Genomic DNA, 26189 nt, shown 5'->3' on the forward strand with positions numbered 1-26189 from the left:
TTATTGTTCCCAGGAACCTTAAAGTTTCCATTTTTTAAGAATTCAAGTTTTCTTGTTTTGAGTGTTTTTGTTTTAAGTCAGCTGTCATCTCACAAGAGGCTGTTGTTTTTATTTGTATGCAAGTTCCAAATAAAAGAAGGAAATAGTCAAATGTGATGAAGTACGGTGCATCTCATTTAAGCCATTTCCCTATTTCTGATATACAACCATTATTGTGACATAGATATACATATACTGTGATATAATAGTTTGGCCTTATTGCCAACCCTACTGCTGACCATGGACATCCTCGTCTCTGACAAACTCTGTAGCACAATAAAAGTTAAGCATTACTTAACAATACAAGCAGGTCCCTGGCAGTTTTACAAAGTCAAACCTGTTTGCCATAATGGCTGCCAGACTACTAACAGCTCAACTCTGACTAAATGTCTGCACAGCTTCTCTTACCTGGGTAAGAGGCTTTTTATTTGACTATGTTATTTTAGTAAATCCCCTTTGCTGTCTTTTTCCTCACATACGACATCCTCTTCTGGCATCATTTTTTACTCTTTTATGCTTTTCCCATTCCCAGAGTTTTCTGAAGTCTTTTAACAACACTCTAAAATGTTCTGTCTGTCAGCATGTAAGAAAAGTCCAACTTGCAATATTTTAATGCAGATTTTTCTACTGATGGGCCTCACTGAGTGCAAAAACACAGAACACAGAAATACGCGCGCACACACACACCATACCATGACAGCGGAGAGAGCAGAGACAGATCCAAGACAGGTGATGCCTGTGGTGTAACTGGGATCCATCATGTAGGGAATCATCCCACCAATGCTGGCTGCCATCAGAGTGCCGTTCAGAGCGTGACGAGCAGGGAGCATCAGGGGAGCGCTGTTCAAAATACCTGCATGGAGAAAAGAGGAAGAAAAGGGACTTAATAGAACCACTAATAACTGACTGCACATAAACACTTATATTAATTATCAATCAGCTGCGAACTTGTCTTAAAAACGGCATAACTCATTACAGCGGAAAAGGCTTGTATATCGTTAAATTAATCCTTCAGCAGCCGCCACTTGAGACTTGTCATTAACTGAATGTCATGTTCATGCATAATTTGCCCTCATGAAACACTTGCAGTCAACATGGAAATTACAGTGTGGCTGCTAGGACCGGTGCCAGTGCATGAACCCGATGAACTTTTTTTCTCCGCTCTCTTTTCCCCTCACAGCAGGCAGCAGTTGGTTTGAAGCATCAGACCTGCTCTTGTTGATAACTGCAGCATGGCCAAGCTGACATGAAATAAACCCCAGTAATCCGAAAATTAAGTTCTAAACAAGGTTCATTTACATCAATAAACGCAATGTTCCTTTTACAACCCTTGGGCCAATCCAAGGTTTTCCGATGTGTGTCATGCGAAGTGACGACTATAAAAAGGCAAATACAGAACACATAATTGGCCACATTTAATATGCAGTTAAGACGTTCTCTTTGCCTCCCCATGTCATCAGCTGTGTGATGAATGTGCTGATGAATACCATATCAGCATTAAAAGTTCTGCCTGTGCATCAGCATACTGCAAGTGTAATTTTTCCTTCTAAGTTTGTCAAGGCGAATATTATACACAACATGTAGCAACACACTGCATGGGACACATATACATACATACATATCTGGAGGTCATGTAGTCATGCAACACATGCTGACACACACACAAACTCACAAGCATACACAAACACACAGATGTGCATTAAACAGAATAATGTACAGAGGTAGGTGACTGTGCAAAAACAAGTAGCAGCATAAAGTTTAGGTAAATAAATCACATCATAAGTAGTTATAATGATAGCAATAGTAATATTAATATTCTTCATCAGCATAATGTGGTCCCGCCTAGGCCGAATCTGATCCACTGGGCACAGGGCCAGCAGTGACACCACATCCCACAACCCTTTGTATTCCCATCCTTCCCTGAGGCTTAGTTGTTACCATTCCTTTAGGAACTGCAAGGTCTGTAGTTTGTTTTAGATGTTAGTCCATCTATCATCCAGTGTGTTTTAAGATACGTTTTAAATTCTGAGATATTAAGCTGTGTGGTTATTTATCATTTTATTATAAAAGCTTTACCAAAACAATATGACAATGTTACTCATCTCTGGTTGTAAGTTAATTGTATATTAATTATTGTAAATCATTATCCCAAAATGAGGCAACAACTGGACAACACTACATTAGATGCAAGGTTGATTCCTCTTCATCACTGCAAAACCTTCACAAACAAGTTTGTTCTTGACCCCAAATAGATAGCATCTTGTTAGTGGGTAAAAATGTATGTGATATCTGTAGTTGTATTATACATTTAGAGATATCTTGGGTAGTGTTATATTCTTTATTAATTTTATTTCCATTCATGACTAGTCTCTAGCAAACACTCAAGAAACTACAGTATATCCAGATCTCAGCTGCTTGTCTTCTCACACACTCCCACACCCGTGACCACATTATCCCTGTCCTTCATAACCTCCGCTGGCTCCCAATCTCCCAGCGTATCCACTTCAAACTCCTCATCATCACTTACAAAGCTCTCCAAAACCTGTCTGAGCTCATCCACCGGCACACTCCCTCCCACACTCTTAGGTTATACATATGATTGTGCTTCTCTCACCTTGCAGTTTTCCGTACGCCACCAAAGAGCCACTGAAAGTGATTCCACCGATGTAGGTGCCAATGTAGGCGACTATCTTGGTGAGGTTGGCTGCAGGGTCTGTAGCGAAGTGGGGGTACTCGATCATGTATTCTGCCACACAGGTGAACACAGCCGCCAGCCCCACCAAGCTGTGGAAGGCAGCCACCAGCTGGGGCAGGTCAGTGATCTGGATCTTCTTAGCAATGGCGAGGCCTAAAGGAAGAGCGGGAGAAAGAAAAAAAGCGAGAGATAACAAATGAGCAGTGGCCCTGAGAGACCCACACGCTAATAACATGCAAATCACAAGCACGTGCACACACACTCAGAGGACTGCTGGGAAGTGGGTCCATCTGAGGAACCAGGTGTTGCTGATGAGGCCTGTTCTGGGAAATTCCTTGTTTGTGAGTTGGTCTACACTTTGTGTGTGTGTGCATTGCGTTTGTGTGTCCTGCAGGAAGCTTTCCACCATTGCTGTATCTGGAAACGAGCATTACTGTCTGTGTAGATAGTTTAGTCTAGGTTTCTGCTTTGTTACTGGAACAATTAGCATTTAAATGATCAAACTGTCCCGAACAAGTGAAGGAGTGAGTAATACATGCTGCTGACCATTTCGACAGACCTCCTGAGTCTGGTGGGGAGTTAGTCATGTTGTGTTTGATGTAACCTCTCTGCGCTCTGCACACCTGCTGCTTAATCTGGCCAAGCTTGGAATAAATGTACACATACAAACCAGTGTCCACTAATTTACATCTGCTGCAACACTCTGCAAGAATTAGAGTCTGCCTGTAAGTCTGTCTTCTCCTTCATTTGACATAAATTCACACTGACTCACCAGTAGTGCCGCCTACAGCCATGGCTGCACTCATCTGTGCTAGGAGCTCAGGACTTGGTTTGAGGGCACCTAAAGTTGCAGCAACCCCCCCTGCGACTCCAATCATGCCCAAAGCATTACCCAGACGGGCTGTTTTCTGATTGGAAAGGCCGGCCAGGGCACCGACACAGCACAAACCTGAGCCCAAGTACATCATCTGGTGAGAGAAGCAGACAGAGAATGGAAAAAGAGGGGGTTATAGACAAGGATTGAAGGACCACAAAATGAGAAATAAGGCCAAATGATTTTCTTGGGGGGTTCTGTACTACATCTGGGAAAACATGGGGGACATGGCATAAACATCCTCTTGCACCTGTTCAATGTTGTATCCAGACTGCAGCGCAGCAGCGTAGCCACCGACGAAGACACCAGCAGGAAGCAGATACAGGTAGTTGTGCTCTGGAGGATCAGTGGGGCGTTTGAACATGTCCAACATTTTCTGCGTCACCAGGAAACCACCTGGGGGGAGAGACAAAGAAAATGAATACAACATTTGAAGTTACAGTGGCACAAAATCCAGTTTAAAAGCTGCTTTACAGAACAAGAAGAAGCAGAAATGTGCAAAAGGGGGCATAAAGACAGGGAGTCGAGGCACCTGAAATACATGAAATATATCTATTTTTAGACAACAGGTGTTTTAAAGCCAATACCTAAAAACTGTTGCCAAGTCCAATAACTAATGTTAGGAATTTAATGAGTCTACTTTATGTCAGTGTAAATATTTCAAGTAGAAAACCTCAAAAGTGTCAGAGCGGGACCAGACGGTGTCTCACTGCTTTACAGGACGAGATCATATTACCGTGTGTATGTCTCCCATTTTTCCCCCTGGCATGACTGTAGCAGCGCGCACACACATACACCCATACGTACAAAGGTGAATTAGAGGTTAACACCTGTTTCCTACCAGTTCGTGTACTTTCAGTCGTAGACTGTCCGAGTTAAAACATGTAACATAATCTGACTAATATTATTGCTGACCAATCTAAGTCAATATATTAAATATGGAGGAATGTTCATGTATTAAAACAATGTAAAGCCAGTGTCCACTATATTTAGTTATACCCAGAAGGGATCTGCTGACACTATATTAAGAAAATGAGAATAGAAGCAAATCAGCAACACTGGCCAGGTCATGAGGCCTCAGAATCTGCAGCCATGCAGCTTTGTGAGGCTGTACTGGATGCAGCAGTGCTTTGGCGCTAAATGCTAACATCAGCGTGCTAACATGTGTACACAGACCTGCTAATACACTGATGTCAAGCAGGTTAATGTTTTCAGAAGCTGCAGTTAAATGGATGCCTTTAATGAGAGGACAGCACGAATCCCGAAAGGGGGAGAGATGGGGGATGAGCAATAATTGAACCCGTGGCCACTGTGGCAAGGACACTGCCTTTGTGCACTGGGCTCTACACACTGAGCTACTGTGTGCCATGACAGGGACGGCATGTCTTCAACCAGAATTAAATCATTATTATGAGAGAACAACTGGACTGATAACACAAACATGAAAAAAAATGGATTCGATATGATGTGCATTTACAGGCTCCAAAACATTTAATCAGAATATTACTTTTTTCGCTTGAAGCACTGTAAAGCATCTATCTGCTGGGAATTCAACAGTGAGAGAAGTTTTTTTTCAACTTTACAGAGAAAATTCAATTAATTCAATACATAAAATACAAAAGGAGAAGAAGTGGTTCCCCTGTTTAGTAACCTATCCAATTTAGTAGTAAAAAATTTAAGTGCAATCCAGGTAATTGTCTATAGCTACAAATGACAGATGTAAACAGCTTACATGGAGACTAAGGGTAGAAGTCATATCTTATCGATGTTCCATAAACGTCTCATATGCAGGCCACTGCTACTGGTAGCAATAGATTATTGTTATGTCCAGAGACTCCACAATTTAGCTTGTAACAACCACCTTAAATAAGGCTACTTTGACTATGTTAATGAATCACAGCAGTCACATAAGACTGTGGCACTAGCAGAGCGCTAAATAGTTTTTGAATTTATGAACAATCATGGAGGTGCGTAGAAACAGCTATTGCAGCATGTCATGCGCTGCACACACACACCACCTGTGTCACCTAATGTTATCCTCATATGGGGCAAACATGTGCAAGGAATGTATTTATTCCAACCAGAGGGAAACAATCAGATTACGCATTCACATGGTTCATTCACTCATTCATTTGGCGGTCGGGGGGGGGGGGGGGGGGGGGCTGGAGCCTATCCCAGCTAACAGTGGGCGAGAGGTGGGGTACACCTTGGACAGATCGCCAGACTATCCAAGGGCTAACGCATAAAGATAGACAACCATTCATACTCACATTCACACCTACGGACAATTTAGAGTCACCAATTAACCTGCATGTCTTTGTTGCATGGTTTGTGGGAGGAAGCCGGAGTACCTGGAGCAAACCCACAATGACATGAGGAGAACATACAGTACAATCCTCTCACAGAAGGGCAAATCCTCTTGCTGTGAGGCGACAATGCTAAGCACTGCACCACTATTACATGGATATTCAGTGCTAATATTTTCCTATTGAATGGATTATTGAAGGTTTACACCACCCCTCTCTATCCAATTAAAAAATTCCATCCTTTTGGGCTAGATTAAAACCAGTCTCTTGTGATTGAGATGGCTACATGGGTCATTTTTATTCTGATTATTAGTGGAATATTAGGGTCCATGAAAAGGCACCAAATGTTAAGCATCTTACTTTAGTTTTTAGTGTGACTAAAAACTTATAGCGCCTCTGAAATAACTAGTATTCCACTACGTATCAAAACTTTCAAGACAAGACTTTCAGCTGGTTTGTTTCTAGCATGGATGCAATTATATTTTGAGCCACTTAAAAAAATCAGAGTTCCAGATAAGATTTAGCTCAGTGACTGAGCCTGGTGCAATAAAAAGAAAATATGGAATCTGAGGGGACCTGGTAACACACACTGACATTTAGATTGTGAAAAACTGAACATATTTAGCTCAAGATATTCAGCAGACCCAGGTGTTTTCCATGCATTCCCACATCATACTGCTGCGGAGACACAAAGGGAACAAGAAGCTATCGCCAGGGACCTGTTCCTCAAAACAGACGCGCAGACTGAAAAATCTCAGGGTCTGTTTTATTGGAGCTAAATTTCACTATTGTGTTTCGTCCCTTTCCATGGAATGTTTTTTTCTGTTCCCAAGGGTTTATGGGTAATGTGGTAAACCACTTAGAAATGTGCGTGTGGAAACGAACCCATGTAGAAGATCAAAAATGAAACTAGGTATGTCTATAAAGGCTGTGGTATTTCAGCATGCTTTCGGTGAGGGAAATCTAAAAGACTAATAGGTGGTTTGAACAGTAATGCCGCAGAGCCTAGAGGGCCCGAGATTTGTGGCAGGATTCACAGCCTGGCCTTGAACTTAAAAAACATTGTGGTACCCTGCATCTCTCACACATAAAAACTCAAGGAAGCTTTGGTGCATTTTAACAAACAGGCTGAACCAAACCATTGTGCAAGTTAACTTTTCACTGCGTCAAATTCTCCCCTGGTGTCTAGCTATGAGCTAACGGGAGGTTTTAGAACAAATTCATGGCTCAGCCCTGGAGGAACACTGTGTTTCCCAGGACTATTAGAGAGTGATGAGTATTATAATGACTCCGGGAACACTTTGTCATTATAATGGGAATTATTAAGCGTAATAGCAGGGATGAATGTGTGTGGTCCAAGACAGAGCCACTGCCGACTATGGTCTGAGCAGGTGGTTAGAGGGCAGCTGCAGAACTTGGTTCGAAAGCATGTTATTGTACAATCAATATAAAACACTTCAATCTTCAGCCTAAGTTGATATTTTATTGGCTAAAGGTTGCTGTAACTGGCAGGGATCGCTGTGAGGTGTCTATGTGTGGGTGACTCACCAGCAATGTTGACCGAGGAGATGAAGGCAGCCAGCACGGCCAGTGTCTCAGCAGTAGATGTTGGGGTGTAGCTGCCTCCCATCAGGGACAGACCACCCACAGCCGTCAGACCTGCAGAACAAGGATACTTTGGAGTTATGAACCTCCAGTTTCAGAGTTCATTATCCAGGACACCGAAGCCTTTGGTGAAGATGTTACAAAAACAATTGAACATCAATTCAGGCATAAAAAAGCTCATCCTTAATATCATTGTTTAACATCTGCAGATGCTTTACAGCTGTCCTTTTAATAGAACACTTCATCCCTCAAATGACTTTTTGTGTATCAATTACTCACCCCGTGTTACCTTGAATGCCTGAAGAAAAAGGTTTTTCTCGCATGCCTCTATGGTGAACGAACAATTCAAAAACTGAGTAAAGTCTTCGTTACTAAAGCCATAGGGCTCTGCAAAATTTTATCAAAACATCTGTTTACAAACTCTCACACAACTCAACCAGCGTTATCCAAGTCACATTTATCCAGTGAAACTTAGGTTTGATCTCTTCACAGCCAGATTCCATTGACAAAAACAGTAATTTTACCTTGCCGAACACCGGAGCTGCTGGTCTACCACTGCCTCAATCAGTTAGTTTGTTTGTGTTATTGTGTGACTTTGGTGTTTTAAAGGGTTAGTTTTGAGTCACCAAAGTTACACAATAACACAAACTACCATCAAGGCAGCAGCGGACCAGCAGCCCTTGTGTTGGGCAAGGTAAAACTACTGTTTTCGTCAATGGAGTCTGGCTTTGAAGAGAGCATAGATGAGTTTTGTGACAGTTTGCAAACGGATGTTTTGATGTAGTTTTGCTGTTGGTAAACACAGCTCCTCATGACTCCAATTCATCAAGAATTTTTCTCTGTTTTTGAATTCTTTCTTCGCCAGAGGCAGGCAAGAAAAACAACGTTTTCTTCACAACTTCAGTGTGCCACGGGAGAGTAACTGATATACAAATGGCCATCTGGGGGGTGAAGTATTCCTTTAAGTCCAGAATACTCTGTCTGCTTCCCACATTGGAAAAAGACAGAAATAGGAAGATTAAGAGATAAAAACAGAAGGAGAGAGAGAGAGAGAGAGAGAGAGAGAGAGAGAGAGAGAGAGTGTTTACCAAAAGAGGCTCAGGAAACCTTGATAACATCAGCCCTGTAATGACTTACAGGCAGTAAGATGCAACACACAGCACCCCGGGAGCCTGCATTCACACGGAATTGTGTTTGAGTGAGATTTAGGTTGACTAGCAGGTAAAGAGTGTATATGCATGTATGTATGTATGTACAGTCAGGTCCATAATTATTTGGACAATGATACAGTTGTCGTCATTTTGGCTCTGTACACCACCACAATGGGTTTTAAATGAAACAATGAATACCTGCTTAAAGTGCAGACTCTCAGCTTTCATTTAAGGCTTTTTTCAAAAATGTAGTATGAACCGTGTAGGAATGACAACCATTTCTTCACATAGTCCCCCAACTTTAAGGGCTCATAAGTATTTGGACAAACTAACATAATCATCAATTAAACAGTCAGTTTTAATACTTGGTTGCAAATCCTTTACAGTCAATGACTGCCTGAAGTGTTGGACACATAGACATCACCAGATGCTGGGTTTCTTCCCTGGTGATGCTCTGCCAGCCCTTTACTGCAGCCGTCTGCACTTCCTGCTTGTGTTTTGGGTGTTTTGCCCTCAGTTTTGGCTTCAGCAAGAGAAACACATGCTCAATTGGATTCAGGTCAGATGATATGACTTGGCCATTGCAGAACATTCCACTTCTTTGCCTTAAAAATGACTTTGGTTGCTTTTGCAATATGCTTCAGGTCATTATCCAACTGCACTGTGAAGCATCGTCCAATGAGTTTTGAAGCATTTAGTTGAATCTGAGCAGATAATGGTGCCCCAAACACTTCAGCTTTCATCCTGCTGCTCTTGTAAGCAAGACAAGACTTCACTAGAATAAATACAGAGGGTTTATCACAAGATGCAAACCATTGGTTAGCCTTAAAAATGGAAGGCCAGATTAGAGTTTGTCAAAAACCATCTAAAAAGCCTGTACAGTTGTGGAACAGCATACTATGGACAGATAAAACAAAGATCAACTACCAGAATGATGGGAAGACAAGAGAAGGAAGAAGGGAAGGAACTGCTCATGATCCAAAGCACACCACCTCATCAGTGAAGCATGGTGGAGGTACTGTTATGTCATGGCCATGTATGGCTGCCAGTGGAACTGGTTCTCTTGTATTTATTGATGATGTGACTGCTGAGAAGAGCAGCAGGATGAATTCTGAAGTGTTTGGGGCTACATTATCTGCTCAGATTCAACCAAATGCTTCAAAACTCATTGGACGATGCTTCACAGTGCAGATGGACATTGACCTGAAGCATACTGCAAAAGCAACCAAAGACATTTTTAAGGCAAAGAAGTGGAATGTTCTGCAATGGCCAAGTCATATCATCTGACCTGAATCCAATTGAGCATGCGTTTCTCTTGCTAAAGCCAAAACTGAGGGCAAAACACCCAAAACACAAGCAGGAAGTGCAGACGGCTGCAGTAAAGGGCTGGCAGAGCATCACCAGGGAAGAAACCCAGCATCTGATGATGCCTATGTGTCCAACACTTCAGGCAGTCATTGACTGTAAAGGATTTGCAACCAAGTATTAAAACTGACTGTTTAATTGATGATTATGTTAGTTTGTCCAAATACTTATGAGCCCTTAAAGTTGGGGGACTGTGTGAAGAAATGGTTGTCATTCCTACACGGTTCATACTACATTTTTGAAAAAAAGCCTTAAATGAAAGCTGAGAGTCTGCACTTTAAGCAGGTATTCATTGTTTCATTTAAAACCCATTGTGGTGGTGTACAGAGCCAAAATGATGACAACTGTATCACTGTCCAAATAATTATGGACCTGACTGTATGTTAGTGCTTGAGGTCAACAGTTTATAAATTTCACAAATAAAGCACATGTTTGACCCTCTCTCACTAGTCTCCTTTTTTCTCTCCAGCAAAGTCAACTTTATAATGATGTGTGTATCAGCTCGTAAACAAAGCAAGTTTCAAATGGTGCCAAACATCATTTCACAACTTCTACTAGGTAAATACAGGCTAATTTAAAATTTCCACTGTTATAAAAGAGACAACTACAGCTGGAAACATGAAAGGTTATTGTGATGAGGATTTAAAAATGACAGAATTGACAGGATTTGGTTTATTTGGTTTGTAGCACAGAAACACCTGAAAGTATGTCAGGATGTCACCATCAATTTTCTCCAGAGGCGAATGACAAGCATGTTTTGCTCTTGGCACAGACGCTAGCCAATGTCAGTGAGGTAAACTCATACTTGCATACTCAGACAGCTCAAATCCCATATGCAGTCTAGTTCTGTGTTTTCAAATGCATGTCTTCTTTAAATCTTCAAAAGCTGTGTTGCTCCTCTTCTCATCTCTTATTAGATGGCTAATGACATACAACAAAGGTCCCCACTCCCCAGCTGGACACCAAACAGGGTTGTTACTATTCGTTGGCCACCAGGCTCCCTACATTTTTATCTGTATTGCTTCCTTTTTTGGCTGATTTTAGTTTTCAATGCAACTAATGTCTGTAACTCAGTCCCTATGTTGATGATGCAGCCATGAAATCTGTTGGATACATCAGATATTTATCTCAGCCGATTGAATTACCTCATAAAACTGGTAAATAGCCTCATAAAACAAAGTATTAGGGGCTTATGCATTTGGATTTTCATGTTTTTTTCTGCATTTAGCCTTTGTGTGCAGTCAAGGCGAATATGATGCTTGCTTAAAAGGAAAACTTCCCCACTCAAATGATCATTTGTATGTCACTTACTCACCCTGTGCTGCGTTTAATTAATGAAGAAAACTTTTCTTTTTTTACATGCCTCAGATGAAGGAAAAATCAAAACAAAACAAAAAAATCGGTGTTGAAAAATTGGTGTTATGGGGTTCCTGTTCAAGAGCAACAAAATTTTATCTAAACATCTCTTAGAAAAACTCTCATACAACTCGTGCAGTATATTTCAACTCTCATTAATACAGCTGTATGCTCAGTACTTCCCCAACCAGACACTGAACTAAAAGCCAGTCTCCACTGACCAAATCAGTAATTTGACCTCACTGAAAACGATTGCCTTGATGAGTTTGTTTGTGTTACTGTGTGACTTTGGTGAATCTGAACTAACTCTTTAAAACACCAAAGTCACATGATAATATAGACACACTCACTGATCGAGGCAGTGGTAGACCAGCAGCTCCAGTCTTCGGTAAAGTAAAACAGTAGATAGGTTTTACTTTTAGTTCAGTTCCCCATCTGAAGTAGGGCTGTCAAAAAAAAATTTGAAGTTCGAAATATATTCGAATATATATTTTTTTTTAATAATTTCGAACCTAAATTTGATCATTCAAATATCATTAATAATTAATTAATACTATTAATAATGTTGTATATCACGGCGAATCCCGTTTGGGCGGAGATGGCTCGCGCACAAGCTGGGCCAGACAGGGACGCAGCAACGGAGGGAGTGGCGCCGACGGTGGAGCCCGCTGCACCAACACCACCCACTGCGCTGTCCACGATGCGTGACCTGTTCGGGGAGACATACAGGGAGAGTGTTGCAGCTGCTGCCTCCCTGCCTACCCTCTTTGAAGAAGAGATGAAACGTTACCAGAATGAGACACCAATACGAGCCGGCCAGGATCCACTCTTGTGGTGGAAAACTATGCACTGAAGTATCCAAACATTGCTCAGATAGCAAGGCAGAAGTTGGTCATACCTGGCACTTCAGTGAGGTCAGAACAGGTGTTTTCATCCGAGTGTCACGTTCATATTGCACCAGCAATAAGCATCTTTTTTTTTGTGTGTTTTTTTGTAAAAAAAAAAAAAGTAAAATAATGATAATAAATTTGAATATTATTCAAATTCTACTAAATTAATTCGTAAATATTCAAACTCAATTTCATGGTGCTTTTGACAGCCCTAATCTGAAGGCACTGTCTGTTTGGGAAGTACTGAGCATACAACTGGATAAATGAGACTTGGATTACACTGCATGAGTTGTGTTTGAGTTTGTAAACAAATGTTTTGATATAGTTTTGCTGTTAAACGCAGTTGCCTATGACTTCATCAAGACTTTACTGATTTTTTGGATTCTTCGTTCACCAAGAGCATGTGAGAAACACAAAGTTTTCATGAATTAACATAACACGAGGTGAGTAAATGATACACAGATGGTCATTTGGGTGGTGAGATATTCCTTTAAGAATTTAGGTGTACACTGTTAAGGCCTATGTGTGTACACTGCCAAAAAAATATTTACTTAAACCTCCTCTTGCTAAATTATATGTAGCTTATATTTACTTAAGAAGTTCAGATCAAAATGCGATCTGACTGAAAAGCTAAATTAATAGGGATGTCCTGATCAAGGTTTTTTTGGGGGTGAGGGTGGGGGGGCACTGATCCAAGTCCTTTAAAATTGGGTGTCTGATAACGAGATACTTAGACAGTATATTTACCTAAATGTTGATTAAATATGTAACTGACATACTGAAATAACAGCTGTGGCCTTCTAAATTTGGCACACCATATTTTTTTGTGGGCTACTTGATCTTAAAAAACAAAATGGTACAGTTACACCATTTCGGTGGAGATCAAAGGCAAGCTTGGTCACCACAGCTAACAGATAGGCCAGAAAGAAAGCCAATAAGCATCAGTGGACACACACAGACACACACACACGTATATACTGGGTGGGCTACTGTCCTGTAGTTGTGGCACTGTGACAAGCATCAGCTACCAGGCTACAGGCAGTGTCACAGTGAATCAGTGCTCTCAAATAGATGAAAGCATTTCTATCAGACACCCGATATAAAGATGCACCTCAATGAGCCACTGGATACCAGACCAGTGTCTGAAGGATTTAAGATGACCCACCGGTCACAGTCACCACTGGTTGTAACACAATAATCTCCCCATGAAGAATATAACTGTCCCTCACTCAAACCCTAAATTCCAATATGATTCCCTCATGTCTGAGTGATTGTGCGTGTGTGTGTGTCTTTACGATGCCTGGCACAACAACAGAATTCTGTTGGTCTCACTGTTTCCAAAACCACAGTCAGTCAGTGACAGAAATAAAGAAAAAAAGGCAATAAAGTAACGCCAAATATGAAGGGAAAATACCTGAACAGGGAGGAAAGGGAGAAAAGAAGGACAGTCAACTTGGAGAGGAGAAAGGAAAAACTTCAAATGAACTATAACGTCTAATAATTTCTTTTATTTGCGGTCTTGTATTCTACTGATATTCGTGATGATCTCATGAACTTGTGCATTTTGTTTCGAACAAAAATAAAATTTTAAAAAGGGATTTTGATGGAATTTGACAAATTTGAGAAAGTAACATTTTGTGAACTTGAAGAAGAGATATCAGGGCGGAAAATAAAAAGGGCACAGACTTAGATAAACAAGTAAGATGGTGTGAAGATGGGAATGTTAAATTAGGGTGTAGGTGTAAGCAATAAAGTTTTAAAAGGAAGTGAAAACTGTCTCTTGGTTGTTGCACTGCTGGGCTCCACAGCCAAGCTCTCATGTCCGACTGTGTGCACAGTTAAACGAGCAAAGGACTTCCCTGACCCTCAAAGATCACCGACGGTGTGTTACTTCCTACCCCAGAGTGGGTCTCAAGGGTGATCAAAGCCACAAGAACACACACATGCACTTACCTCTGTAACCTCTTAACCCCTCTGTGTTAAGCGGCAGCCAACAATAAGGACACAATCTTTACAGTTTTTATATGGGCTCTGAAAAGCAACAGCAAGGCGACGGGGACTGCTGCACTGACATGTTTGATCATCTAGCTAGGTCTTTACTTTGTGTTTGAATGTTTTGTGCTTTGTTTTACATATTGTATTCGGATTTTTCTATTAATGTGTTAGAATTCAAAGGTGATTTATTACTATATTTCTCCTGCATGTTCCATGTGGTGGTGTTTTGGAATGAGAGGTGTTTTGCAAAAGACACACTTAACTAACCTGAGATAGCGTTGGTGACAGACATGAGTGGAGAGTGCAGAGCAGGAGTGACCCCCCACACTGTGTGGTATCCCACGATGCCAGCCAGACCAAAGGTGGTGACGATCTGAGTGAAGGCAGCGTTAGGAGCTGACAGACCCAGACCCAGCAAAGTGGCAGCACCTGGAACAAAGAAAGACAAAGTTAAAGGAGACTTATTATGCTTTTCCTTATTTTCTGTCATATATATAATGTTACAATGATGGATGTTAATTTTAAATGTGGCCAAAATCTTCAGCTTCAGACTGTTCTGAATACTCTTTGTTTTTTTCTACTTTCGAGACAAGATGATGTCAGCACGTGACAGATTTCTTCATATGTCCAGGCACATACTGCAAGTGTTTACATTGTGTAGCCTGCACTGCTACATGTAGCACAATGCAAACGTCTGGGAAATGTGTAATCTTGGTTGCAGATGTTGTAAATTTCTGCATTTTGGATCATATTCCTGCTGGAACATGTCCAATTGTGAAGATTTTGGTTTAGAAGCTTTTACTGGAAACAGTGCCACTATACTCAATTACAATCATTCCTCCGGCTGCAGCGATGGTAGAGAGATGCCAAGATGGATTTTCGGTAGAGGGGGGCTTTGAGAGATGTATAAAGCGAACTGGATACCACACTGGAAGCAGGACCTCCCATTATTCCTTTGAAAGCTGCTCAGTGGCACATGGAGCCAAAAAGTTAAGCTGATGGGCATAAAGCTACTCAGATGATCAGCACTGCTTCTGCACTGTGTGGCCCGTAGTGTGTGGCAACCCCACGAGAGACTTCTAAAAGCCAAGCCGACAACTTACTGTTTAGCACTTTGCTAACTTAAATAGGAATAGAATGATTAAATCATGCAGCTCTTTTAGAGGTTTCAAATGGATCCATTTCTGATAGTGAAATGAGTCTTTTCGCAGGGGTTGTGGCGATCAAAAAAATGTATCTACTGATTTTACAGACGTCTTTTTCACCATGCAAGTCGATGGGAAGAAATTGTGGGCCACAGGGCTTCATATGATGGATGCAATTCCACTGTTTGGCCACTACGAAAATTGGCTTTAAAGCCTGGCGCACTTCGCGGGGTCCTGGTTAGCACAGAGTGTCTCAGACCAACTTAATTCTGTGTTGTAGAAATGCTTTTTCTCTTTCCTATCCTGCTATCGTTCAACTCATCTGGGCTTATAGCAGCAGTTTAATTAGTATAAATGAGTTTTGGATGTAGTGCATGTCCCCAATCATAAGCATATTTTCTTTGACTGTGGTAGATGTGGTGGGCACTTGACCACCCATGATGTCCTTATTTCCTTTTGACTTCAAGACAGGGAAAGAGCAATTTGTCTCGCTATATTTGCAAGACTGTTGGCATCTCGCATATAACAAACACTCAATGTCCACAACAATCAATCTAAAATGATCAAAACTACTTCATTACATGCCACACTAATAAGCACATAACCAGCACAAAGCAAGTTCTCACTCTTTAAAAAAAAGAGCAGCTAACACCAGAAGCTGTGTGGTGGTGTGAAGTAGGAAACTACTTGAGTGCCTGAACAATGTGTGAACCACATTAACTGCATGTGGCGCACTTACACAGGGCGCTGCTGTGTGGCACCATGGGAACCACTCACTGCAGCACTACTTCAAACACACACTCAGCATGACACTATTTTTTACAATGCACACTTCCTGACACTGACAGGGCGTCTGTGTGTGTGTGTCACTTCTCGCCTCCTGTGCACATTCCAGCAGTGACCTAGAAAGCTGATTATTAACCTATGCTTCACCTTCTGACAGACCTTAAAGGGACAGTTCACCCCAAAATCAAGAATGCATATTTGTCCTCTTACCTGTAGTGCTGTTTATCAATCTAGATTGTTTTGTTGTGAGTTGCTGAGTGTTAGATATTGGCCGTTGCCTTGTCTCAAATGTAATGGAACTAGATGGCACTCGGCTTGTGTTGCTCAAAACGCCAAAAAATTTGAAAAACCTAACAGTAATGTTGCTTTCCCCAATCCATGACCCGGTCACTCAAGATAAACTTGTCCCTTTAAGACCCAATGTAGACAATTAACAAAAACAAACCCTGTAAATGAGAAAAGCTCTGCGATAACATCGTCCTGATTTTTCTGCCTCACCAGAAAATCTTAATTTAATGGCACATCCCACTCACCTCCAGTGTACACGCCAGCAGTGGTGAGTGTAGCGCTGAAGGGGGAGATTTGTGCAGCCTTCTCTTTCTCCATTTCCTGGACGGACTTAGGTTTAGGAGGAGCTGCAACGGGCACATTGTTGGGCTGGGGAGCGGGGAACAGGTTCTTTCCATTCTGGAGGGGACGATAATTAGACAGAGAGTGGTATGATGTGAAAAAGGAGAAAGACGGGGGAAAAAAGAACAAACAGAAAGTTCAATCAGTCTTTCCTAACCACCATATTAATGGCTCGGCTTGTAGTTATCTGCACTTTATTCCCTGATCTCATCACCTGGTGGTGTACGATGACCTCTGGTGCATTAGTAAATCTGTGAAACATTAGACTGTGCTGTCAAGATCAAAGTGAGCAAACTAATGATCAGTAAGCACAGTAAGTGATATCTGCATTTCAGCATCATTTATAAGATGTGTGGCTGTTATTGCGATTAGGTATGGAAAGTCTATTTGTTTACTCCAAAAAAATGAACAAAGCTTGACTTAGATTGATTAAAGCAAAAATAATGGCCCAAAATCTATGACTTCAAACTGATTTAAATGATTTGGGTCCACCTTACTAAGAGAACACTGATATTAAAGAAAGGCCAGCACTGATATCTACATTAGAGAGTTAATAAAGGAAAAACAGTGAATAACAAAATACTTTTTTTTAACATTAACACATACTATAAAAGCAAGCATTTTTATAAGGGTCCCTCACATTTGCAGAACTGTGACCCAGATAGTTATCAGGGCATTTACTGTTTCATTTTCCACCAGTATGTATGGGTTCTGTTCCCATTCATGCTCCTAATTTTGAACCGTTCAGAGCATTTGACCAAACATAAATTGGTTCAGAACCCAAAAAGTTGGTTCCCAGCTGGAACCAAAAAACAGCAGGTTTTCCTTGACCTAATGTGAACCACGAAAACATCAGTGGACGTGTCATATTCTACAGGTTGGAAAGAGAGGATGTAAAAGGCAACATTTGAGAAGTTAAGCAAAAAAATAATCATCTCATTACTGATAGTTGGTCAATGCTTGATTTTTAAATTTTGATTAAAAACAAACATCTGTAATTACAGAAAAAAGCTCAAAGATAATCATGCAATCCGCCATCTTGCTGCTACTAATTACTCCTGTTGTGCATTGCGCAACTCCCTCCGCTGATGACGCATCCTTGATGACAACTGTTTCGTTCAAGACTAGTGGAAACGCAGGCTGGTGTGCTCGATAGCATCAGAGTTCAAAGAATCCTGAATGTAACCAGTTCAAGAACCAGAGCTAATTTGGTGGAAAAGAGGAAACAGAGGAACAAAGGGAGCCTTTAAATATAAAAAAGTGAGGAAATTTAATTTGCTCAGCATGTGCTCAACTGCAGGTACTTAAAAGCACACAGAACACAAAAAGGGAACGGGACAGGCAGCTGCTCTGGATTGCAGTGTCTTTTAAGCTTGTTCTTCCTCAGGCACCATCAGATGTCATGTTATTACTAATTGGACGACATATGCACTGATATACCACTCTATTTTTAACAAGCCAATGGGGGCAAATTATCAGCAGGCTCTTACTAAAATTTAATTATCTTAAATTTGAGCATTTTAGACTGTAATATTAGAACAGCATGAACACTCATTTTAGTAGGCAGATCTTCATATAGAGCTGTATATAACATACAAAAGCTTGAGGTTTATTTAATGCCATATCAAATGTAAGATTTTAATTGTAATGAACTAACAAGTACTTTTTAGAGACCTTTTTTTGGGTAACATGTGGGACTGATGAACTTACAATTAAGTCTTTAAAAATATCAAAGCTTTATCAACAGTGATAATAAAATAATGCAAATGTTATTAATGGGCAGAGCAGTATTGAAGAATAGTCATTTAGTATGAAACTGTATTGTTACGGGGCGTCGGTGGCTTAGTGGTAGAGCAGGCGCCCCATGTACAAGGCTGTTGCCGCAGCGGCCTGGGTTCGACTCTAGCCTGTGGCCCTTTGCTGCATGTCACTCCCTCTCTCTCTCTCCCCCTTTCACACTTGTCTATCCTATCAAATAAAGGCTAAAAATGCCCCAAAAAATATCTAAAAAAAAAAGAAATTGTATTGTTACAATGTAGGGACATTTGGGTATAATTACCTGAATATTTTCATTTCTAATTGACTACTTAGTTGCACCAATCAAGCTCAACTTTGGCACTCCATAATTTAGCTGCTTAAGTAAGGAGTGAGTAAGAAACAGGTCAGAGAACCCATTTTTTCAGTGTAAATGCTCAAGAGGACACCACTACATTAACAACTGTGGAGATGCTCTCAGTAGAAAGTGTTGTTAGGGTGACATCTAGTGACCATGAGAGGGACTTGCAGGACATTTTGAATGACTTTCCATATGACTGCATGGACTGTTTTCTTCTGTGCTGCAACCTGCTTATCAGCTGAGAAATTTGTCTGACATCCCAGCTGTACACATACTTACATGTTTGTTTGACTGCTGACCACATTAGACCTCCTACCTGCATGACAATGGATCCCCTCACAACGTGATCCATGGTCCCGTAGTCGAACACTTCCTTGACGTCGAGGTAGAAGTTGTCCTTGTCCGGGCTGATGGCCCGAATCAACTTGGTAATGTTGTTGGAGTACAGAGTGCTGGACTGTGTCGGCAGACGGCTGGGCAGGTCTGTGTAGCCGATATGGGTCACTCCCTAAAAAATAAATAAAATAAAAAATACCCTTTTTAACACAATGACAATTAAGGTAAACCCAAACACCTTTGTCTTTTTCGTATGGGTGTGATGTACACTGACCTTGTGTACCGACAGCTCTCCAGGTACCGTGGTCTCAATGTTTCCTCCAGCCTCAGCAGCCAAGTCTACCACCACTGAGCCATCTTTCATGCTCTCTATCATTGGTTTGGTGATGAGGATGGGTGCACGCCTGCCTATAATGTTACAATGGAGACGGACATCAAGGCTTTACACACACATTCCCAAGAAATGAAACATATTCACAACAGCTGCTGTGGATACATGGCCACACAATGTAATGGAACAAATGAGAAACTGTTGTAAAATATGTTCCCCTTAAAGTTATTTTTATTGTTTCACATTTTGTTATTGGTCCTTTTTATTTCTAAATTCTCTGACTACCTGCCCAGAATACACGTCTCATACCAAAACCTTTGTTTGCTTCCCTCTGCAATTTTGACATTTGCAGTCGGTGTTAACTGTGTATGAGTTCATGCTTCTGTGCATACCAGGGATGAGAGCAGTGGTGATGATGATGTCCACATCCAGACACTGTTTGGCAAACAGCTTCATCTCTGCCTCGATGAACTCCTTTGACATTTCCTTGGCATAGCCTCCCTGACCCTCTCCCGACTCCTTAATGTCCACCTCCAGCGGCTCCGCGCCCAGAGATTTAAACTGCTCCAAAGCTGCAGCTCTGGGAAATGAGGGGAAGAGGTGATTTTTAGTCAGGCAGAAGGAAAAATATCTCTTAGACTGGTAATGCAGACAGCATTGCTTGCCTTCATGCACAGACACAGAGACTTTGGATGCTCATGGCATGATGGAAAAATTGACGGACTTCTTTTCTTTAAAAACAACCTAAGTCTGTTTGGCATTCAAGGAGTGTTGTTGCCCCTAGGAATGAAATCTTAAGGATTATAATCTATTGCGATCAAATCATGTGGAAATTATGCAATATTGTTGTCATGCTTTCAAACCATATTTGTGTCTTATTTTTTTCTACAAAGGCTTCTAATACACTATGATTACATGTACAGTAAATCAGATGCTGCCATTGCAGTTGTCAGTCCTATCCAGATAAACAAATCTGATCCAGGGGTGTAATGGTACACAAAATTCAAGTTCCTGTAAGTATCTCAGTTTTGGGGCCATGGTTCTGTGCATTTTTCATACAGAAAATTTTATTTTTTGAGAAAACGTGAACATTCAATGGTGGCTCATTGGCTGGAGTTATTTCCTGAAGAGTTAAGGGACTTAAATACAATAAGAAAACATAAATAAAAATAAATAACATACATGTTAGAAATGTAATGTTCCATCGTAAGACTTTTACTTGATTATTCCTGACCTACAGCTTGCACACATTTATACAGGGCAGGCACAAATGACTAAAATGTTGAGCCTAAAATACACATGAAGGCACATTGTAGCACATTTACCATATGCTTTAAATTTGGTACTGCACAACATACATCATATGCAAATTTGGGTGCATACAGGAAGCAATTTACACTCTTAGCATGAACTATTACTTCGGCACAGTCTGAATCTGCAGTGTGACACTGCCTGAACACTGAGGAGAGAAAGACTTTGCCTTGCAGCTTCTTTTTGTCTTGTTCAGGTGATGCCGTCATAAATGAAATGTTTTGTGCGTTTCTACAGATATACCCAACTACAGCTGAACAATGTGGGCATACATTTAGACACAAATTGTTGTGTGCTGCCAAAACTTTCCAGTAGTACACACTAATAGACTATTTTGACTGTTTGGGTCATGAGGGGTACCGAATAGATGTCACATCCCGAAACGAATGGTATGGAACAAATATATGTACTGTTGCACCCCTAATCTGATCATATTAGCAGATAATAATTTCATCTAATTCTGCACTTGTGCTCAAATACAGTCTGTTAAAGACAGTGTTCATTTCATCTACATTCAGACACACAGTATAACATCAAAAAGCAACCTGGTATCAAATCCTCTGACAATGGCTCCCATGGCTCTGGCAGAACCAGCTGCTGCCAATCCAGCAACACCACCTCCAATGATCAGAACCTATTCACATACATGAAATAGTTTGGGGTGGTCAGTACAGTGATTTGGCATGTTAAAACTGACACATTCACACGTATGATAATACTTGTATTGTTTGCCAATAAAAGAATCACTAACTACAGAATCACACACTTGTATCACTCACCTTTGCAGGAGGCACTTTCCCTGCAGCTGTGATTTGTCCAGTGAAAAAGCGACCAAAGTTGTTTGCTGCCAGAACAACTGCCTTGTACCTGAAATGACAACACAGGTAATTAAACATAATGCAATATGGATACAGGTATGAACTGTACTGTGTTTAAACAAGTTAAATTATGACAGTAGAAACTACTTGAACAGATATATTTTTTAATATCTGAACACATGAAAGTGCAATGTCTCTCTTAGACAGACAGTAAAATCACATCAGTGAGTCATTCAAGCAAACACCTCTCAAACACAGTAAACATGACCTCCCTTGAAGGCACCATGTACATACCCTGCAATGTTTGCCATGGAGCTCAGTGCATCGTAACCCTGGGCTATGGTGACTCGAGGCACCTGATCCATGGCCAGGACGGTGGCCTTCTTCTGGGATAGCATGTCCATCAGCTCAGGGTTCTGAGCTGGGTAGATGAAGCTGATTAAAGTGGCTGCGTCCTTCATCAGCTCCACCTCATGGACACCCAGGTCAGGGTTGAAAACAGGAGCACGAACCTGGGAGCAGAGATATTGGTTAACAAAGGTCAGGACAGAAGAGTGTGTGATAGGATGGCTGCAACAAATCCACTAACCCTGACCTTATTAACCTTTCCTCCCTCCAGTGTTGGTGAATTATCTAATACCCCGCCCTCCACTTAAATCCTACCTTAACCAGCACATCAGACGCCAAGACATCCTTAACATCTTTAATTGCTGCTCCAGCCTGGGTGTAATGTTCATCAGCGAACTTGGAAGGCTCTCCTGCTCCAGACTCGACGATGACATTGAAGCCCTGTTTAATGAGCGCCTGGACACCAGCAGGAGAAAGTGCTACACGACGTTCGTTCTGGAAGATTTCTTTGGGAACACCAACTGTGATTTGTTTGTATGGAATACCTGCAGGCAAAGAGAAACAATAGAGCAGCATGTGAGATAAGTGACAGCTGTTAATTCATTATTCAAAACAGCACAAACAATACACAGGATACTATTAATATAACTATATAACTAACTATTAATTTAGTTAATCATAGCAGTTAATGCAGCTTTTCTCTTTCACAAGTCAGAACTTATGATTTAAGACATGGGAAAATGTTTCATTATAAATATCACAACAGCACAGAGGAAAATACTCTTTCAGGCAGATACCTCTGCAACTTTAAGGAGAATCTCTTCACGAAACAGCCATGAGCAAAGTAAAAACTGTGTTTACCATTTTACCATACATACTGTGCTCTATATGCAATGGCCTTGGTAGGCAGACAAGGTCAGTGTCCAGCAACAACAGTAAGAGACTACAGCCATGTTAGTGGCTCTGTGAGGCTGCCCTTAATTTAATGTGTTAGCATGCAAACATTTGCTGTTTAGCACTGCACACACAGTGCAGCTGAGGCAGATGGGAATGCCAAGAGTTTTGCAGGTATTTAGTGATAAACCAAAGAGAGATAAATTAAGTTTTTTTCTTGGGGAACGTGAATGTCTGTTCCATCCTACAGCAATTTAAGATATTACATGGCATATAAGAACAACAAAAAAAAATCCATAACAGCCAGCCTGTCTATATTTAAAGCCTCCCTTTCAGATTTAATGTATGTACTTATCCAAATATTTTGTTTTACATGATTTACCCACATAATAGTTATAAAAAAAAAAGCCCTCCAAATTGGGGCCAAAAGCAGATCTACTCTTTTAGAAATTCTGGATCTGGCCTCTACTCTCGCTTTCCTCTTTCTCCAGTACTGCTCATTAGGGATGTCATGATTACTTGATTTCACTATTAACCGCGATTTTAAACGGCACGGTTAATTATTCGTAAAGATTCCTCAACACCGTCACTCTCCAAAGATTATGCCGGGACGCGGAACCATATACAGTAGGTCAGCGCAACTCGCACGGAACGAAAACAAAGTTACACAAGCGGCATCGCCGAGTGATGAAGTATGGATGAAGAAGACTTATTCCCCCCCAAAAAACGGATAAAGTGAGCTGTGTGCGATCATATTGGCTATGGCAAAATGACTATCGTAAAAATGACCAAGGGGTCATTGTTGACGACGGCTTTCCAGTTTGTAAAACATGCCGCAAAAAAGTCTTGGCCAAAGGATCGAACTCGAGCAACATGATACAACATCTGCGGGACAACCACCTGGCTTTACATGCGCAAGTAAAGGTAAATGCACAATAACTGGGTTAAAATACGTCAATCTCAATTTATCTAATATAACATTGAATTAAAAATTCCATGTTAGCGTGTCATTTGCAATTAATGGCGTAGTGGTATGATATGATTTGGGCTTACAGTGCAACGTGACAAGCTAAGGCACGTCTCAAAAACTTTTTTTGACGGATAGTTTTGCAGTTTGTGTGCACACAGCGTGAGGTTGTAATGGTTTTGGGTCCGTGTAGCTCTTTGGAGTGAGACGACAGGCAGAAACTCACATCCACACGAGTGCAGGATTTCACAAATGCTTGTCGTTTATTTTTACATCAACTTAAAAACACTTTACCAAGCCTGGTTGTACGGCTACTATATTTTCATACATGAACAAAATAGTCACCACACGTACTTGTAACCATCACTGTTGTGTTGAGAGATAAAAGAAAAAGCAGGAGCACATGGAAATAAATGAAACTTAAAGATCTATAAGGAGTGTTCATGTGATTTTACACATTTATAGTGTGAAATTAATTAATGCATAATAATTGTGAGAATCGTAAAACCGTGATTATTTCTCTGACAATAATCGTACCAAGAAAATCTATAATCGTGACATCCCTACTGCTCATGCCAGTTTGACCTGTGAAAGAGCAGCGTGCATCAAGATGGCCAATCTTAGCATTACAGGAAACCTCAGAGTGTTTCAGTCAAACATGTTTGAAATTCAGCCAGACATTGACTCAGATGAGGAGTATGTTGTGAACCGCAATCGGCAACTGGTAGACAAATCAGTATGGTAAGTGTAGTTAGCATCTTTTTTTTGTTTAAGTTGCTTGTTAGCTTGTTGGCTAACTGGCCGTGGTTCACAGTCTTAATGGTTGTGAAACATATGAGAATACTTGCTATGATGGGGGTTATGGTAGTTAGTGGAAAGAAGCTCCAGGGTCCAGTTTACATCCAAAAACAGCACAGTCTATGTTTGTTGTGAAAACTTCCTCACTTTACTTTGAAATAATATCACTGTCTTTTTCTTTGAACCCTATAATATTTCAGCCATATTTAACCACTGTATATCATGTTATATCAAATGTCCTTTATATCTGATATATTTTTGTATTATCTTGCACTTGTGTGAGTGTATTTAGGATGTCTGACTGAATGTATCTAAAAACCTGTCTTCACACGATGGAATTGTTATGTAACACTGTGAGCCCTTCATCCTGAAAATACTAAAATTATTTGGAAAATTAACTCTCACTGTGTCATTGTATTTGTTTTTTATTTACTGGAGTTGTGTTGAATCTGTTTCCTGTTGATACACATTACATGTATTGGTGATGTACCTATCTGGCTAACCAGCCTATATCTGAATCTCAGATTTTAGGGAAGCACTCAGACAGTGCCCCCTTCAGTACAGGAATGTTAAAACACCTCTCTAGTGACCAACTTTGCACAGACTCAAGTCAGTGGAGTAAAGGTCAGACATTTAAGGGGACATGCACAGAAGGAAAACACATTTTTTGTGGAGGGGATCCTTAAAGTCAGAGTGTAAGGTACAGACACAAAACAACTAACTGCATTGTTGTTTGCAATATACGGGTAGAAAGCTTTCATATGTTGTTCTGGACTTTAGCCATTAAAAACAGACCTAACTCAACATGTCTGAGAATAAAGGGGAATCTAATGATGAGCATGAAATTGTTAATGGGACTACAAAAAGCCTGAAACAGAGTCAAGAAGGTGGGACAATAGAGATACAAAGACACCAAACTATTACTATTCTGAGTCAGTTCACTTTGTGTCTTTTTAGTGTCTGAGCAGGTGACATGTTGTGTCAGCTCCTATGGAAAATTCCACCACAGCTTTTTCCCCCTCAGTCTCCTTGTCTATACATAAACACATGAGCCTTTGACATGCTGCCTTTCCTCTCACCCTGCTGTGAAGACCCGTCCTCTGACAACTTGTTATAGAAAAAGCTCCACAGCACAAGACAGCATTTACATTTCTATACAGTAAGAGTCACCTGATGCTACATAAGGAAATGCATTCAACGCTTTTGTTAACCCAATGATACACAGAATGTGTTTAGGTAGGAAACACCTAAAGTAAAATCCACTGTGTGACTATTAGACCATTAAACACCTCCCCTTGTTTATTTCAATGAGGATTCTGTACACAGACAGGTACAAATGATTCTCACCATGCACTCTCCCATAAGTACACTAGTGGCACCCTGTTTTCAGTTTAAACGCCCTGTAAGGGTGCTGCGTCACAATTTCGACAGTG

At 40.8% G+C, this 26189-nt stretch overlaps 1 protein-coding gene across 1 annotated transcript in view; it reads right to left on the reverse strand.

The window, feature by feature from the left end:
- Positions 1-26189, reverse strand: part of nnt (nicotinamide nucleotide transhydrogenase) — a 44387-nt gene that overhangs the window by 13288 nt on the left and 4910 nt on the right. The window contains exons 3-16 of the mRNA XM_033646671.2: positions 22413-22642; positions 22044-22261; positions 21711-21798; positions 21477-21565; positions 20013-20200; positions 19564-19697; positions 19270-19461; positions 16741-16894; positions 14544-14705; positions 7463-7573; positions 3859-4004; positions 3507-3702; positions 2654-2887; positions 732-892 (exon numbers count right to left, since the gene is read on the reverse strand). Of these exons, the coding sequence (XP_033502562.2) occupies positions 732-892; positions 2654-2887; positions 3507-3702; positions 3859-4004; positions 7463-7573; positions 14544-14705; positions 16741-16894; positions 19270-19461; positions 19564-19697; positions 20013-20200; positions 21477-21565; positions 21711-21798; positions 22044-22261; positions 22413-22642 (2303 nt within the window). The remainder of the gene's footprint in view (positions 1-731; positions 893-2653; positions 2888-3506; positions 3703-3858; positions 4005-7462; positions 7574-14543; positions 14706-16740; positions 16895-19269; positions 19462-19563; positions 19698-20012; positions 20201-21476; positions 21566-21710; positions 21799-22043; positions 22262-22412; positions 22643-26189) is intronic.

The sequence above is a fragment of the Epinephelus lanceolatus genome, chromosome 19 (assembly GCF_041903045.1).
Source record: "Epinephelus lanceolatus isolate andai-2023 chromosome 19, ASM4190304v1, whole genome shotgun sequence".
Classification (NCBI taxonomy): Eukaryota; Metazoa; Chordata; class Actinopteri; order Perciformes; family Serranidae; genus Epinephelus; species Epinephelus lanceolatus.